Below are 19,058 nucleotides of genomic sequence, written 5' to 3' on the forward strand. Positions count from 1 at the left end.
TTCAGAAAAAATGTGAGCGATATTGGGCCAACAAAGGAGAAGATCCATTCTGTATTGGGCTTTTCAGTATTACCTGTGTGAGTGCGTTAACCAAGAGCGGATGCCCATAAGTAATTCCGTTCCCTATTTATTGTTGTGAATAACCAAATCACAGAGAAATGCTGGAGGAACTTGGGTGGGCTCGCAGCATCCATAAGAGGCAAAGATATAGAACCCACATTTTGGGTCTGAGCCCTTCAAGGTCTTCATAGCTTGAATGAAGGTAATACACCGGCTGAGATCCTCCAGCATTTCTGTGTCCGATTTACTGTCATCTTGACAATCCTGTCAAATTTGTTTTTTTTGGTTTTTTTTGCACACATTTAGCTTTTAAAAATATTATACTGTCGTGAACCGCGCCACTCCATTGTCGAACCGTCGTTCTTGGTTGCAGGCCCCTGCGGGATCAGGAGTTCCCGGTGGTCAGGTGCCACAAAGAGGCACATGACTTCAGAGGGCAGGTGATAGTGATAGCACGCCAACTGTAATTATTTAAACTCCCGCGAAGATTCCATTAAGCAATTCTGTTGGTTCAGCTCACAGGCAACTTCTGTTGTGGTTTATTCACTGCACCACACACTACACTGTTTGCATTTCTATGGAAAAGTTTTTTAAAAATTTAATGAAGTGCCCACATATCTGTTAACCAGTGTTTGTGTTTCTTCTTTCCTGCCTTCAAAGAAAGCCATTTATTTGGTGCTTGATATTTTGTTGACAGAGTGCCAATTCTGGTTCAGTGCACTTCAGGAGATTTATCATAAATTAAAGGCTGTTAATATTTAAAAAGGGAATTAGAATTACAGAAGAAGTAAAAGGGTGGTTCTGTGTGGGAAGTATAATGGGTAAAATTCGATGTGTGCCATAATTAATCTACCTGAGGGTGTTTAGATAGATCACCTTTAATTTTGCCATATTAGTTGCTTGCCATTTGTTGTGCTGTTTGTTTTTGTGACAGCCCATTATTCTATCTTTTTTCTTTAAAATGTTTTTATTGAGTTTAACATAATAATCCATTTACCTTTATTAATAACATATGTAAAATTAAAGTACATGCACTATATGACAAATTTTAAATTCCATCCCTTATTAAGTGTGATTAACTATTAAAATGATTATAACATGTAAATCAGTTAAATATTATGATAACAAATTACATTATACCTTAATAAAATATGAAAAAAGGGATATTATCCAGGATAATCATAATAAAACCCCATAAAGCCATTTATCCAAAAGGGGAAAAGACATTAAAACTAATACTAATCTAACCCCTCCCTCTAGTCAAGGTTACAAGAGAAATACAAAGATGGATCAAGTCACGATCTCTAAAAGATGGTCGGATCAGCCCTAGTGCACCCAAATCGTCTAAAACTGCCAATTATTATACTATAAACGGGTCCCAAACCTTTTCAAACTGAAACTTTTTATCTTTAACATTATACCTAATTTTATCTAAACTTAAATATGTCATTACATCATGTAGCCATTGTGCACGAGTTCATTTTTCCATTTCTCTTCAGATGCCGATAAAAGTTTATCTGGACCATCTTACAATAATGTATTTTTTTTTAAATTTTAAAATACTAGTGCATGAAAAGGAAGGCAGTGCCTTTGGTCCATTGATTATTCTGGGATCTGATGGCAGCCCTGTGCCGCTGAATGCTCGTCTTTAGGCTCCTGTACCTCCTTCCCAATAGCAGAGTGAAGAGGGCATGGCCTGGGTGGTGGGGGACCTTTGAGGATAGAGGCGGCTTTTCTTTTTTGAAACACCGCTTCGTATAGATGTTCTCTATGTCATGAAGTCTGGTGCCTGTGATGTTGCAGGCAGAGTTAATAACCCTCTGGAGTTTATTCTTGAACTGAAATTTGGTGCCTCTATACCAGGCAGTGATGCAACCAGCTAGAATGCTCTCCACAGTACATCTGTACAAGTTTTCGAGAGTCTTCAGTGACATACCAAAGTCGTCACCCATTCTCTCTGTCCATGGGTGACCAACTGCCTAAAGATGCTATCCTTGAAACGTTTCAGCCTTCTGAATGTGCCACAGTGACTCCAGCCTCCACTCTAGCTGGAGCCCCTTCCTCTGTATGTGGCTGTCTGGATCAGACCAGTATCCATGACTTCCTGCACAGTTCATTCATCTAAGCTGCCGCGCTGCGCCTCATTCTACGCTAAGAGTCTGAGTGCTCAGTACTCTTCTCCAAGTTATCACTGAGTTCAAGGAATAGGTGAAATCATGGGTGCGTCTCTGGATGGAGTGTGACACCCACATGGCTTTTCTGTCCTATTAGCTCTGTTTAAACAAAAAATTGTGTCCCTACAATCTTGTGGTAGAGCCATCAGATCAGAATTTTCCATTTTGAAGTGCTTTACTTTCGAATGCATACTTGTGTGAGTGTGTTAACCAACAGTGGTTTCTTCATTCTCCAGGAACAAGAGGAGGTCAAATCAGAATACCTCATCAGAATATTGAAAGTTAATTTCCAAAATGTGAGTAAAACAGTTAAGATTTTTATTTAATTGTTATCACTAATTGCATTCAATCCTTTCATTATTTAAACGCTATAGCACGGAAAAAGGCCCCTGGGGCCCATGGTGCCCAGTTAATATACCACCCTTATACATTTTGGAAGGTGCGCTGGATTCAAATCCGGGTCACTGTAACAGCGTTGCGCTAACTGCTGCACTAACCGCGCTGCCCCTAAATCCGTAAATACGTCGGAAATAAAACTTTTAAAATGCTGAAAATTCACCAGGTCAGGCAACATCAGTGGAAAGTGGCGGGGGGGGGGGGGGTGAATAATCAAAGACCCTTCTTCAGAACGAGGTCCCTGCTGAATATTTCCAGCATTCTCTGCCTTTATTCTATACAACACATTATTCTGTGCTGGAATGCTCAGGAATAATACTATTTAACAATTATGTGATTGAATACTCCAATACTTCATCTTCACAGAGTCTAAATTCCCCATTCCCTGTCTGGCATGAGGCAGGATTTAATGATGAGATCAATACTGTGGGACTGGTCTGAGCACCAATGAGTTACTGAAGGAGGAAGTGTAAATGATTATTCCCTCTATATCCAGGTGTAGTGTATGTCTGCAGCTGTACTGTACAACACTAAAGTGACATTTTCAATTGTTTTTATTTAATCAATGCAACACAATATAGCCTTTTAAATCCCAATTGCTTAATGTTAGTAAATTATGCTGATTGGGAATCCATATGTGGCTAATTGTATTTCGGACAATAAAGGTCAATAATAATCATCCTTTTGGAACCTGATCTCTGTACTCATTTTTGTTCAAGATGTAATTGTAAATTTTAATTTCATTTTTGGATTAGAGGTGAAAAAGAGATGTGTAGACATTTTGCGTGACCCACTAGGAAAAAGAATCTTCTCATGTATGTACCCTGACAATAAATTTGAACTTTGGTTTTTCATGAGTATTTTCTTAGTTACAGACTGATGGCAATTGAATATGGTTGTGTAGAATATTTACATGTACTGTGGGAGAGGTGCTTTTGCCTTGTATTAACTCCTCAGGTGGAGTTGGTCATTAAATCAAATGAACAAACATTTGACACATAGTGTGGTTTTATCCAACCCAGATCTATCGGACTGTGTATCAACTTCACTACGTCAATTGGCCAGATCATGACGTTCCGTCTTCAATAGATCCCATCTTGGAATTGATCGAAGACATACGGAAAATTCAGCCGCATGATGATGTCCCCATTTGTGTCCACTGCAGGTAAGCCAGCAATTGCCAAGAATCAAAAGCATGAGCACATGCTTTCAACTGCAATAATCTCTTGACTGAATGTTGCTCTTCTCAGTCTGAAAGGAGAGGAACCCAGCAGTATAAAATCTTGTTTTGGTCTTTTAAATTTCCCATTCTTGCTAATATGCAATTTGACAATTAAATACTTTTAATTCTTCCTATGAAATTCTGAACTGTTTTAATAAATATTTAGTTATTAATACAATTTGAGAAAATTTAAAATTTGATCCTGTGAACTATACTGTCCTAATTTATTTACACAATTTCATTCGGTAGCCCTTGTCAAGTTAACGCAAGCTACCTTGAATCTCTATGGCTCATACTGTAGCAGAAGAGAGTTCCAGGATTTGACACCGGTTACCTCGAAAGAATGTCCAGTGTATGGTCACATTGGGATACTGTGTCAGCTGAGTTTGGAGGTGGGGGTGATACTTCCCTCTATGTGCCATGCTTAATTGGATGTTGGGATTGATTTTAAAAAAAAACACACTGATATACTGGAGGAACTCAGCAGGTCTTGTAGGGTTCATAGGAGGTAAAGAGATATTTGGTCTGAGCTCTTCTTCAAGATATAAGTAAAAATCAGGCAGGCATCTTAATTAAAGACTAGATAGAAAGGGGGAAGAATGGAAGGAGATGTAGTTCAATAGCCATAGCTAGTGAAAGATTTCCCTCCAGACACCCACTGGATATGGTAAGAGGAAAGGTGAGGATTTTCACTCAGTGAAAGGAGACAGAGGTAAAAAGGAAGGGAGAGAGAGAGTGAGAAACAGAACTAGAGGGAAAGAGATGGAGAAGGCTGCTTTTCTAATGGAAACTGGAGAAGTCATTGTTAAAGCAATCCGATGGAGGGGGACCAGATGGAAGATGAGATGTTGTTCCTCCAATTTACAGGTGATCTCAGACTGGCATTGCATGAGACCATGGACAGACATGTCAACAAAGGAATAGAATGGGGAATTGAAATGGGTGACCACTGGGAGATCCACACTATTGTGGTGGACAGAGTTGAGGTGCTCAATGAAGTGATTTTCAAGTCTCTCTGATATAGAGGAGACCACAACAGGAGTTCTGAATGCAGTAGATGACCCCTGCGGATTCACATGAAATTTTGCTTCACTTTGAAGGTCTGTTTGGGGTCCTGGATGGCGGTGAGGGAGGAGGTGTGTGTGCTAGTGGAGCATCTCCTGCAGTCACAGGGGAAGGTGCCAAGGAAACAATTAGTGGGGAGAGAGGAGTGGTCAAGGGAGTCATGGAGGGAGCGGTCCTGTAGAAGCAGAGAGGGGAGGAGATGGGAATGTGTGTCTGGTGGTGGGATCACGTAGTAAGTGGTAGAAATGGTGAAGGAGGATATGTTGTATGTGGAGGCCAGTGGGGTAGTCAGTGAGGACAAGGGGAACCCTGTCCTTGTTGCACTGGAGTTGGAGGGGACCAGGGAAGATGTGTGCATAATGGAACATGTGCAGGTGAGGGCCAATTTGGTGGTAGTAGATGGAAAGCCATGTTGTTTGAAGAAGGAGGACATCTCTGATAATCTGGTATGGAAGACCTTGTCTTGAGAGCAGAAATTGGGATTGATTAATAAAAATGCTAGGAAGAAAATTGAATCTTTACCTTGTATTAAAGCGATAAAATATTTACTGTTCCATTCATGCTGCATTTCCACACGTAGTTTGAGAATATGTAAGTTGCTCATCAGATAAATGAGGGTATTAATGTGCAAAATTCATCACAAATGTTCTAACGCGTGGACACATGACTAATGTTAAATTTTGGACTGCGGAGAAGGAGGGCAGCAACAGGGTGTGGAGTGTGAGGGGGAGAAGGAGGGAGGAAGTGATTGAAGATGAGCTGAAATGTTTTCTTTTATATACTGTCTATACTACTCTTGACTGATGAAATATTCATGGAGCCTTTCTACGCCAGTGTCTAGCTCGGACTTTTGCATCTGTCCGCTGTATCTCACTCAAAAGATCCTTTATTGAAAGTTAAGGTTTTACAAAGACCAATGTTGAAATGTCACTTCCATCGAGACCCTTCTTTATCTTTTGGCCAATGAAGAACAGAGAACCAGAATATGTCTATTATTCATTAGATGAGTTTTTTTTTAAGTGACATAAAGCTTGAGTGTTGGCCTCCTATGGCTGAGAGCTGGGAAATAGGGATGTCACACGAAGTCTAAGGAAAGAATGATCAATTGACTAATTGTCAAATTTGTTTATGGTGACGTTGGGCTGCTTGAAGTTTTCGGTTTCTGGGAGAATGTGCATCTTCTCATTGAGGAGCTTCATTGGTGAGCTGGATAACGACTGGTTGGTTTTTCCATTATACTCTCTCTTAATGTCTGTCTTTGACTCCTTTTCCTTGCAGTGCTGGCTGTGGAAGGACCGGAGTGATTTGTGCCATTGATTATACGTGGAAGCTGCTGAAAGATGGGGTAAATTTCATTCTCTTTACTTCACAAAGCCATATTTTTGCATGTCAACAGGGAACTGAGAGGTCTAAAAATACTCAGCTAAAATATCTTGATGCTATTCTAGTGGCAATAAAAAAAATACCTGAAGTAAATATATTAAAATTGCAACTGCAGACATGTAACGTTTGTTCCCATTATCATCCAGCCAATCATTGTTTGTTATCAATGTTGCAGGAGCAATATAACAAAAAAAAGTTTAGAGGTAACTTCAGACATTTGAGCATGGATCAAGTTTCACATTTGTTATTATCAGATTGTACAAGTACAGCCCGACGGTCCTCAGTGCAAAAGCAGCCAACCAGACATAATGCACAAACACATCACACTTGATCGTTTACCTCAATTTCAGGGAATTATTAATTATTAGTCTCACATAGTCCAGCCCTAAAGGTTGTCGTAGCTGAAAGGTGGTAGTGGGGACGACCTCCCACTGCTGCACGAATACTCTTCATGGCAGGCGACTCAAACAGCATCTGACAACCAAGTCCAACTCCTGGCCTACACGTGGAATAGTTTTTATGCCCGACAGGAGGCGGGGCAAAGGTGGGTTACTAGCACCTTGGCCCCAGTTGCTCCGGGCAGATGGGGCTTGTTAACCACCGAAGCTAACTCATCTAGGAGAGAGAAAACTCCGATTTCAAACCTCTGCTGCCTTGTGGCTGTACTCACTCATGGGAAAGGCTTTGAGAGTAAACCCCAAGAGGGAAAATCCAGAGTCGGAGTCCCGAATGCAGCTGACTACTGTACCCAGCACCGACAAGGCAACTCCTGCTATGCTGCTGGCACCAAACTGTATCAACTTTCATCCTTTGGATTTGCATTAACATGGAGAGGGGGTGAGGTTGGGTGGGGGGGGGTCCCCACTGCATGGGCAATAGATGGATCTCCACATCAATTCTCCCCTGGCTTGTGCCCTGGAGAGGCCACACCAGCTACTACCAGAGACGCAATATCCATGGTCGACCACAGCCAGTGGAGGCCACACACACATAGTCCATGAAGTTTAGTTGATTAAATATGAATGCATTTCCTTACCTTCCTTCATCACAGCAGGGATTTTTTTTAACATATTGTCAGGATTATGCAGTGACATTGAACTTGTTTCACCTGGATCAGGAATAATACCTGGTTTAGCACCATTTGGAGAGGGGAGGGGCAGGAGATTTTTAGGAAGTTGCTCCCATAAAGACCTGAACAGATCAGTGTCTGATGCACAATCTTTATATGTGGTAATATTTCGGTGTTGTTCATGTAATATCGTTTAAGAAAAGTTTAAGGCTTTTGCTGATATGAGAATTGTCCTGTACAACTCTTCTCTGAGCTCCATCGGTGCTAGAAGAAAGTCTAGGCACTGTCTGAGAAGAACTCTTGAGTAAACTACATACCTGTAGAGCTCGTCGAAAGAATCAAAGACTTGTTGATCCAAACCAAGGCTTTTATTAGCAAAAGACAGGAGCTCTTCACAGGTGGCCGACCAGTCCGGAATGATCCGACCTGGCTAGGGACACAACACTTTAAGGCCCAGACAGTAGGCGTGGCTTAGCTCTCAGCCAATCGCTGTAAGCACAGTCTAGATACTATAACTATATACACTATATACATTGGTGATAGATCTGTACAGTCACAATACCATCATCCCATTAACACATCAGCAGGTACACACTGCAATGTATTTCATTCGAGAGTAAGAGGGCACACTGGGTGGCAAGTAAAAGATATGTGGGCATCAAAAGTAACAAAACCATTGCGTATATCAAGTCACTACATGCCCAATATTGTACATAGAGTCCGTCTCTACAAATTCTGCAACTAAAGTCTTCTTGTCCCACAATGGCACCATCAAAAATTAAGAGATGGTTCAGCTGACTGAGTCAATGTAACTAGGACTGTACTCTGAGAGCATTCAAACAAAACCTCCATTGTCAAGGCTGGAAAAGAAATATAGGATAGAATCTGACTCAAAATGTTAGAAGAACTCAGCCAGTCACACTGGATTTATGGAAAGAGAAATCAGTTAACACTTTGGTCAAGGAGCCTTCAAAGGAACCCTTGACAATCCTGACATGGATAACGTTAATGAGAATCTAGTCGATAGGTTTGCATTATATCAGGATTCCAGAGCACAGCCTGCTGAAGCAGCACTTCAGGTTTGGAAGTGGCCTCTAATACCATTCAAGCAGGTCCTTGTGGATAATCATATTTTTAAAAAAAGATCATTTTAGTTTTAACTGGCAGCCATTTGAAGTGATTAGAAATGGAGGTTACGGGATCATGTCGTATCACAGAACGTGCAATAAAGAAAATAAATCCATCCTTCCCAGATATGATTTGTCAAGCCATGGTGCACAGTTTAGACCATTTAGATTTGAAGTGTTTCTGAGGGGCAAAAGATGAAGCACCATTTTGCATTTCAAAACTTCTCATTTGGTGTCAGCAATGCCACTTGTTGAGATCATAGGAACCCACAAAGATGTGTAAGCATGTTGGAGTTTCCTTTTAAGATAAACATAATAGTTGTGAACAAACATGATTGTTTCAAAGCTACCACCCCTTTAAGTGTGTGTATGAAGCCCTCTGGAATGCCACAATGTTTACATTCTGTCAGGCATTTAGGCCGTGAGTACTCTTTGAATAAACGTTATGTGCCTTATTTAAGCATTTCATGGCTTGAATACAGTGCTCCAAAACAATATCATCCATCTTTAAATCTTCAAGTTCGTCTCATCATGACTTTCAACACGTGTTCCTGAAAAATCAAGAGATTTAGTTCAGGGATGTCCTCAATCTCAGGCCATCGTCACTACTCTCCCAGTTATTGCATGTGTGGAAAAGTGCTGTAAGCAGATTAGAACTCCACTGAGCACACCTACCTTTATAATTGTATCCTTTTCGCCATAGATTTTTACTCGATCTGCAGAAGGGTTGTGTTTTCTTAATTTGATATCAAGGTGAACATTTGTGTTTTGTGTTTTCAGATAATTCCAGAAAATTTCAGTATTTATGACCTGATTCAAGAAATGAGAACACAGAGGCCATCAGTTGTACAAACCAAGGTATGGGTGATATGATAAAGCACCTCTGGAGGTGCAGGGAACTTGTAATATCAGCATTTTCCAAAAGTACAACAGGACGGAAAGATCATGAATGCTTAAAGAAAGAAAAGGAAAATTGACTTCTTGTGGCATGCTTAATACTCCACATAATCTCTCCCTGCCAAGTATTGACGATCTCCAGGGAAATCCCTATAAATACTAATGCACGTGTGGAGATCTGTTAAACTTTCTGCCAGAATCCCTGCAAATACTGAGTACTTCCTACAACAATGAAAGAGCACATTTAGCCCTGTGAGTCTAAATACCCCTCCAAACACCAATTGTACCATTCAACATTCCATAAAACAAGAACATGAGAAATTGTTCTTCAACGAAAGCTAAAGATTTGGTAGTAAACACAAATAAAACTTGTGGGACACATTAGAAGGTAACCCATAATCATCATGTAAGATTTTAAACTACATAATGATTGGATAAACCAAATTGGTAAAGGTATCGTGGAGGAAGAATTTGTGGAATCCATCTGGGAATGAATTTTAATTTGATCTTGCATAGTGAATAAGGATTAATGAGGGATCTTGTGGTTAATGATTCCCTCCCACAGTGTGGTGACCACAATATGGTGGAATTCTAAATGCACTGTGACCATGAATATCAGAAGTCCATGGCGCTTTCAATTTAAATAAGTCCAATTTCAATGGTGCAAGAGTGGAGTTGTCGAAGGTAAACAGCTCGAGGTCTTTAGATGAACGGTGGAAGATATTCATCAAAACACACAGTAAATGCTGGACTCATGGGGTACATCCGTGATAAAGATATATTACAGACGTTTCTATACCTTGAAGAAGGGCTCTGACCCGAAACATTGATAATATGGACACTGGTTCAATGAGAAAGCAGCACAATCCATGGTAAACAAAGATGTCATTATATTGAAAACAAGTCTACATTTAGTGGCAAGGGGGACAGGGGTTGACCTTGTGGACTCCGTTGTTTTTGTGATCCAGTAACAGAAGGTTAGATAATTTTTTTAGAGCGAACCTTTGTGTAGCCTAAAAAGAAAGCGTGAAATTTCTGTGAATTTGCAAATCGGAAGAGGACAGCGACATAAATGTGAGAATGAGGCCTGCTGAATTAATAACAGCAAGAAATGTTGAATAAATATTTTATAACTTAATAAACCCTAGAAGGGCACCAGAAAAATGGAAAACAGCCAATGTGACCTTCTTCTTGAGAAGAGAATGGCAGAAAGCAGGGAACTACAGGCCAGTTAGTTTAACACTATAAATGGCAAGCTGAGAGATTAGATATTTAAAGGAGGAACCTGAATGTGATTAAACTTAATCAACATGGATTTATAATGGGTAAATTGTGTTAGATAAATTTGCTCAACTTCTTTGAGAATGTAAAAGGTAAAGCTGATAAAGGTGAGCCTGTAGATCTGTGGCTTTCAAACTTTTTCTTTCCACTTGCGTACCACCTTCAGTAACCCCTTACTAATCACAGAGCACCTATGGCCTAGGGAATACTTAAAGTGGTATGTGAGTGGAAAGAAAAAAGGTTGATAACCTCTGTGTTAATAGAAATTGATCTTTCTCAGAATTTAAAAAATTTCAGTCTGAGAAATCAAAAAGCAGATTACCAAAATGAAGAAAGGGTCCAAGTGAGTGAAGTACAGGGAGATCTGGGAGTTCTAGTGTACAGGTCTAACAAATAACTAGGGCCAATAACATTTGACCTTCATTGTAAAGGAGTCGCAGTTTTAAAATAGGGATGTTTTGTTACAGTTCTGCAGGTTTAGGTGAGACCTCACCTGGAACAGTGCATGTAGTTTTTGTCTCTTAGACAAAGTAACATTTGAGGCAGTACATTCACCAGGCTAACTTCTGGGATGAGAGATTAAATAATTTGGGCCTGTGTCTCTCAGAGTTCAGCAAGATGATGGATGACGGTTCTGAAATATATAAAATCCAAATGCGGCTTGACAGGGTAGCTGTGAGAATGTGTTCATGAGTGGGAGAGCCTCAAAAAGTTGGTGTAACTACAAGATGAGGGATTAGTCTTTTGAAACTGAGATTTTGAAATTTCCTCGCAGAGGATGATGAACCTATGGAATTCTCTTTGCAGTCGATGGAAGCTGGATCATTAGAAATCTTAAGGTGGATAAGTAGTTGATAGATCGAGGAATAAGATATTTTGGTAGATCAAGCCTGAAGGCACAGTACATGGTTAGTGGTAGGATACTTAACCGTGTGGAAGAACAGAGGGACCTTGGGTCCAAATCCATCGATATTTTAAGGTTGCCATACAGGTTAATAGGACAGTTAAGAAGGGTGATGGTATGCTGAGCTTCATTAATCAGGTGTAGGAGTTCAGGAGCCATGAGGTAATGTTGCAGCTCTGGTGAGACCACACTTAGAATATTGTGTTCAGTTTTGGTCACTTCACTACAGGAAAGATGTGGAAGCTATGGTGAAGAGGAGATTTACCAGGATGTTGCTTGGATTGAAAGATGCATCTTCTGAGGCAAGGTTAGCAGAGCCAGACCTTTTCTCTTTGGATTGAAGAAGGATGAGAGGTGACTTAATAGGGGCCTACAAGGTTATGAGAGGCATAGATAAGGTAGACAGTCAACACCTTTTTCCCGGAGTAGGAGTTTCAAACACCAGAGGACATCTGTACAAAGTGAAGGGAGGAAAGTTGAGGAGAGATATCAGAGGTAAGTTTTTTCTACACAGAGTTGTGGGTATCTGGAATGCCTTACCAGGGGTGGTGCTGGAGGTTGGAATATTATGAGCATTTAAGGGATGCTTCAAAAGAAAAGTAGAGGGTTATGAGATAGGGAGGGGTTTTTTTGGAAGGTATATATGATTTGGCACAACACCATGGGCTGAAGGTCCTGTCCAATGCTATAATGTTCAATGATATCGTGAAATGGCACAGAAGAGGAGTTGAGCCAACATGGTCATATTAAATGGTGCAGCAGGCCTACTTGTAGAGAGAGATAATATCAACATTAGTAGTATTGGAAATAGATTTGACGGTCACTGTATAAGGGTATATTTTGATCTTGCCTGTGGTGCAGCAAGAGAAGTTTCCCACCATGATTAACACTTTATTCCCTTTCACTTTTCTTTGAGCTTATTTGCCTTTTTTCTACTTTATCTCTTTTTTTCCTCCCTCTCTCCCTCCTCTCTCTAACCTTTTGAGTAAATGGTTTTGAGTTTGATCACCAGCCTACTCTATATGACCAATGGAAATTATTCTATATTCTATTGGTTGTTGAAGGTTTGCGCTTGTGGTAAGAATGAAGCCACTTTCTGACGTCTGTGTTAACATTTCCCTCAGCACCTAGGTGGGACGCTTACAAGAGGAAAATGCATAGACATTAATGTGGGGCTACAGATCTTAATAAATCAAACCTTTTTTTTAAAAAAAAACTTCACACATGAAACAATTTCAGTTTCTCAAGTTTCAAATTGTAAAACTGTTTAAATTTTGTACTTCCTGCCCTTGTCTACAAATAGATCTGATTAAAAAGTACAGTCTGAAGACTTCAGAAGAGGAAGCTTGAATTTGGCTTGTAACAGTAGAGCACTTAAGAGACCAGAATTATTCTCTAGTCGCCCATTTTCCCCCTCACTAGAATCTCGACGACGTTTGCTGTTGGACTTGAATTGGAGACAACCACAAGTATTTGGTGCAAAGAAAGGCTCAAGAAATTATTGCAGGAGTAAAGCATTGGACTCCTAAAATCTGCTCTTGCATTCAATAAAATAATGGTTTATCTAACGTTTGGCTTCAACTTCACCTGATACCTTATAGCCCAAAAATGAGGTCATCTGAACCTTGTGATGAACTTTCCACTTTGGATTGGGAACTGCAAAGACTAAGAAAACTGAGTGAAAAATAATCCTTTTGCATAAACTGGTTGTTTATTGTTGAGAATTGTGGAATTTTCTTCCTCATATGTTCTTTACAATGTTATTTTGTATGATTTATCAAAATGTTGCAACAAATTATTTAAATTGTTTTCTACTATTAAAAATGCTATGAAAGTGTAATGTGGAATTTTTTTGGTATGAATTGTTAATGTGTGCTAAAACAGTGGCTTTCTTTTTTAACCTGGGTCAAAGCAAGCTGCATTATTTTCTGTGGTTGTTTGACCCAACCACAGAAAATAATGCAGCTTGCTTTGACCCAAGTTAAAAAAGAAAGCCACTGTTTTAGCACACATTTACAATTCATACCAAAAAAATTCCACATTACACTTTCTGTGTTGCAACTGTAACATTTGATGTCTATTGCTTTAGTCAAATATCTAAACAGGCTTCATTGAGTAATCCTAAGAAAAAGATTAACTGTGGGGCAGCACAATTAGCGTACTGGTCAGCACAACGTCTTTACAGAGCAGCGATCAGGACTGGGGTTCGAATCCCACACTGTTTGTAAAGAGTTTGTACATTCTCCCCATGTCTGTGCAGGTTTTCCCCAGGGGTTCCCACCCTTTGAAATGAACCGGAGGTGTCGGTTAATTGAGTATAATTGGGCGGCACGGACTCCTGGGCCAAAATGGCCTGTTACCGTGCTCTATGTCTAAATTTATTTTAAATCAATCTAGCTAGAGTAGATTTGAAGTATGACTTACAGATAAAGAGATTGAAGGAGGAAATTCTAGTGTTTAGGGTCCAGGCGTCTGAAGCTGTTGTTTCTAAACTAATAATTAGATATTAACTGATATTCCTTGCCATGTGGTATCAAATAATGTTTTAACAAAGGTAGGAGACAAGTTTCTATTTTACTATAAATGTGGTGCCCAGTCTCATCCCACTCACTTGCTCAATCCTCGTACTTTTTGTATGATTCCATCCTCTACATTTTCCCACCACCCCATTCTCTTCAATGCACCATTCAATGCACGTGATACATGCTCCTGATCTTTCTCTGTGGCTTTTAATGTAAAAGATTAATTTTAAGTGGCAGTGGTTGGACCTGGATTCTTTTCACACATGACTTGGCCTGGTGTCCAATCTCGTGGAGAATTGTTCCCTGAGTATAAATTACAATTGGAAAGATCCTAGTAGTCCAAAAGAAGAATTGGTCGGATGAGTGATTTTAAGTCACCAATTCTGCCAGGTCGAGGAGCACCAGAAGTAAAATTCCCAAACATCCCAACACCGCCCTAGGAAAGAACTCGTGACAAATAGCGAACAATCAGAACAACCGCAGAAATTCTTCACACAATGCAGGCTATATCATGAACTTCTTATCAATCACATGACTCTTCTTGACCTTGATGATTGGAGGAGGAGTTTCTGCCCCTTGTCAATTCTGCCTATCTACTTGTGGCCAATGTTCCTCAATGCCCACATTCAGAAAACATCCATTAATTTCACATCCAGAGTTTCATCGGCATTTTCATTTACTTTGTTTTCATTTTCGAAAAACATTTTTTGGATTATGTCTGCTGTCTTGTTTCTTTTCCCGTATCTGCTTCAGGAATAGACATACAGCACAGTGGCAGGCCCTTCCGGCCCAAAGCCCGTGCCGCCCAATTTACACCCAATTAATCTACAATTTTTGAAGGGTGGGAGGAAACAGGAGCACCCGGAGGAAACCCACATAGAATGTACAAACTCCTTACAGACAACGTGCAGTCCTAATCGCAGCCACTGTAAACAGCATTGCACTCACTGCTATGTTAACAGTGGATTTTTTTTTAATGCTTTTGTCCGCTCACACCATAATTTCAAACCTCAAGTGCAGAAGAACTGCAAATCCTCATAACTAAAACTTTTTCTCGCTAATTTTGTTGTCTTTCTGATACAATTTCTTCGATTTTCAAAACTCTCCTCCACTCTGCATGTTTTCTCATTTTTAAAGGCATTTCTTAAAGCCTTCCTCTTTAAAGCTCCTTTAGGTTAAATGTCCTAAAAATCATTTTCCAAGGGTTGGTCACAAATTTTGTGTTTGTCAAAGATTACATAAAGTTCCTATTTTAAATGAAAACTATTGTCTATCTGGTTGTGTTCATTTCTTAGTGATGCAATTCTCATTCTCTCTTTCTACTACGTTGGTACGTATGTGGTATTGTTCAATATTAATCAATTAATTATGTCCTTTTAAGTTTCTATTTGTCGAACAGGTGACAATTTGACTGACAGTCTACGTTTCTCATTTACAGGAACAGTATGAGTTGGTCTACAGAGCAATCAGTAATCTGTTTGAGAAGCAGCTTGAACACCTGAACACCAATCCAGCCTTCAATATTGATGAGGTGATCAATATCTTCCTTTTGTTGATGAACAGTTTTGTTGTCTGTTTAAAAATGAAATAACCCAATTCTCAATAGTTTGAATTACTTTGAAGCCCTATTTAGCTCCTTTACATATTTGGTCTCTGGACCTTCCGTAATTGGAAAAATTCTTTTCACTACCCTCTTTATTCTTTATCTTAAAATAACTTGTGCAATTTATTCCATGTAAGATATTAATGTTTAAAATTGATCGAGGTCTATAATGATCAGAAACTGATGATCATTAAGTGTTTGTATTAATTATCCAAGCTGTTCATCTTATCCGTTCCCCTTTTCTACTTGGTGAAAGGGCATTGAATGCATGAACATCATTAAAAAACCCAATAACAACTTGAATTTATGTATCTCTTTCAACATAGTAAAATATCTCAAGTTGTGTTACTGGGCAATAATTGAATAACATTTGATTTTGAACTATGTATTTGGTCTGTGTTTGTTGGAATTTAAGAAAAGGTTGGACAGGTATATGGATGAGAAGAAGATGGAGGGTTATGGGCATTGTGCAGGGAGGTGGGACTAGAAAGGGGTGTTTGTTTCCGTGCTGTAATTGTTATGTTAAAAAGAATGAGGGGGGATCTCATTGAAACAGTTCGAATGTTGAAAGACTTGGACAGAGTAGACGTAGAAAGGTTGTTTCCCAGAGAGTCTGGGATAAGAGGGCACAAGTTCAGGATTGAAGGGCACCTGCTTAGAACAGAGAAGTGTAGGAATTGGCTCAGCCAGACAGTGGTAAATCTGTGGAATGTGTTGCCACAGGCCATTGTGGAGGCCAGTGTCATTGGGTGCATTTAAGGCCAAGATTGATAGGTTCTTTTTTTAGGCTGGGCATCAAAGGATATGGGGAGAAGGCCAGGCAGTAGGGCTGAGTGGAAAAATGATTAAATGGCGGTGCAGACGAGATGGGCTGAATAGCTTATTTCTGCTTGTGTGAGAGGATATTAAAAGTACAAGGAAATGTGGGTTTTAAGAAGTGGAGAGTTTGGGGGTGGGAATTCTGGTTGCTGAAAACCTGAGCTCTCAAGGTGCAGCCACCAAAAAGGACCAAAAAGAAGGAAGCATGAGAGGCCACAATTGGACTGTAGAAATGTTAAAGACACGTAGGGTTGGGCTCATGAGATTGAGAGTGTGCAGACCATGGAAGGATTTGAAAACAAGGACACAGATCTTAAAAGTAACATGGTAGGGCGGCAGGGGAAGATGATGTCAGGGAGCAGTAGGATAATGTGAACAGAAAAACTGGAAGACTTCAGGTTTATGGAAATAGATGAGGCCATGCAAACGGACTTTAGAACAGTCACAGTTTAATATTTTCTAACTCGTGGTACAACTAAGCACCTGCACTTCAAATCCTCTAAGCACTGGCTGAAATGAAGTCTGAGAGATGGACATAGAAGAAACATTCTTAATATAGAGTATCATTTTATTACCAGCTATCATGTAAACTGAATCCCTAAACTATGCTCCTTTACAAGTGTTTGGCACTGCACTGTATGTCCCATTCCCGGTCTTGTTCCTTTGTGTCCTCTTAGATGGAGCATCAGGTAGCACACTGTGTTTAATTGTGGGTTTTTTTTTTTAAGGATGGGGGCATTGTAAATTTTCATGTTGGGACAAAATGGTTCTTTGCTGTGCCGATCCATCATATCTAACTGGGGGCAATAGTACGGGGACAGAGCCTTAATTTTTGAGAAGTTTTGTCATGAATAAAAATCCTTCATAAATCACAGAATGTAACAGCAAAGCCAAAAGCGGAAGTTGTCTACGCCAGCATTTCGACAGAATTACCCGTAGATTCCTCAGCTTTTTCTCTTAAGCCAACAAAATGTTCCTTTTTTTAAGTATTTGTCCAACTTCCCTCTGAAAGTTACCCATTGTATGTGCAAAATATTCCATGTCAATACAACCCTCTTCATCAGAGAATTAGGATTTATTTCTGCTGATTAACTCTGTGCTTCATCTGACCACTGACTGCACCTGCAGAGTAAATGATTTCTCCCGATCAACTTGGTCTCATGGCCTTGAAAAAACTTTTAGTTTCAATATTTTTCTACTCTACCACAAACAAGTTGAGATGGGATGCAGTTTATGTGATAATGGTTGTTAAAGTGAATTTCAATTGCAAGGAAATAATTGTGCCAATTAATTGGAAGAATTTGTAAAGGTCTTTGTGGGTGGTGAACAATGCAGCCAAAATTGACTAATATTCACACAACAGTCTGTTTGGATGGTAGATACAAGATTTCCAGTAGAACAATTTGTCTATTAGAGGCCAGTCAGCAATTCTGAAAATGAGCCCCTTTAGGTTGTTTACAAAATGCTTTGTATGTGCTCGTGAAACTTCCTCCTCATCTGAGATGCTGTGGAACAGGACAGAAGGGCTGTGGTTTCTGCACAGTACAAGACTGCAATGATTGGAAGGCCTGCACTCAGCCGGAAGTGGTAAAGCAGATGGTGGGCAAACAGACCGTTCTTGTAGAGAAACGGCCATAAGCCCAAAGTGAGAATTTTTGTACATGAACAAAAAGATATTGTGAAGTTACATTTGGGTTTTTTTAATGTATTTGACATGTTTCCTGCTGCTCTTCAAGAATCAGGAATGTTTGTGACACGAAGTGGGGAGATGTCTCACTGCAATGAAACTGAGCAATGGTTATATGTACGAATGCACTTTCCAGGAATCTCTAGAAGTGAAAGAACAAATTCTAAGGCAATGCAGACTTTGGAGAGAAAAGAAAACCGAGGCATTAAAGCAGGCTTATAGTTTCATTTTGAACAGTTTTTTTGACTGAGATTGCAAATAGGGGCTCATTGCTTGTAATTACTTGTCTGATTGGGTTACATGAGAAATAGGAGCAGGAGTCGGCTATCCAGTCCTTTGAGCCTGCTCCGCCATTCAATGAGATCATGGCTAATCTGATAGTGGGCTCATCTCCACCTTCCTGCCTTCCCCCCCCCCCCCCCCATATTCCTTAATTCCCCTACTATGTTTAAAAAAAATCTATCCATCCTCGTCTTAAATATATTTACTGAGGTTGCCTCCACTGCTTCAATGGGCAGCAAATTATTCAGATTCACCACCCTGTGAGAAAAGCAGTTCCACCTCACTTCTGTTCTAAATTAATTACACTGAGGCTATGTCCCCTATTTCTGGACTCCCCTACCAATGGAAACTAGTTACCTGCCTTAATCTTGTCTATGCCAGTCATCATTTTGTATGTTTCTATTATATCCCCTCTCATTCTTCTAGATTCCAGCAAGTACCATCCCAGACAACTCAATCTCTCCTCCTACGCCAACACTTTCAATCCCTGGAATCAACCTGGTGAACCTCCTCTGCACTGCCTCCAAAGCCAATACATCCTTTCTCGAGTAAGGAGACCAGAACTTC

The 19,058-nt window shown here is 39.9% G+C and overlaps 1 protein-coding gene across 12 annotated transcripts in view; it reads left to right on the forward strand.

Moving 5' to 3' along the window:
• LOC138765124 (tyrosine-protein phosphatase non-receptor type 22-like) overlaps positions 1-19,058 on the forward strand; it is a 104,441-nt gene that overhangs the window by 33,120 nt on the left and 52,263 nt on the right. For all 12 annotated transcript variants that reach the window (XR_011358488.1, XM_069941903.1, XM_069941900.1 and 9 more), the window contains 6 exons: positions 6-77; positions 2,471-2,530; positions 3,653-3,795; positions 6,196-6,262; positions 9,277-9,354; positions 15,539-15,631. Coding sequence is in view for 11 of the 12 variants with exons in the window: in XM_069941903.1 (XP_069798004.1) it covers positions 6-77; positions 2,471-2,530; positions 3,653-3,795; positions 6,196-6,262; positions 9,277-9,354; positions 15,539-15,631 (513 nt within the window). In the remaining variant the exon portion in view is untranslated. The remainder of the gene's footprint in view (positions 1-5; positions 78-2,470; positions 2,531-3,652; positions 3,796-6,195; positions 6,263-9,276; positions 9,355-15,538; positions 15,632-19,058) is intronic.

Source organism: Narcine bancroftii, chromosome 5 (genome assembly GCF_036971445.1).
Source record: "Narcine bancroftii isolate sNarBan1 chromosome 5, sNarBan1.hap1, whole genome shotgun sequence".
In the NCBI taxonomy this organism is placed as follows: domain Eukaryota; kingdom Metazoa; phylum Chordata; class Chondrichthyes; order Torpediniformes; family Narcinidae; genus Narcine; species Narcine bancroftii.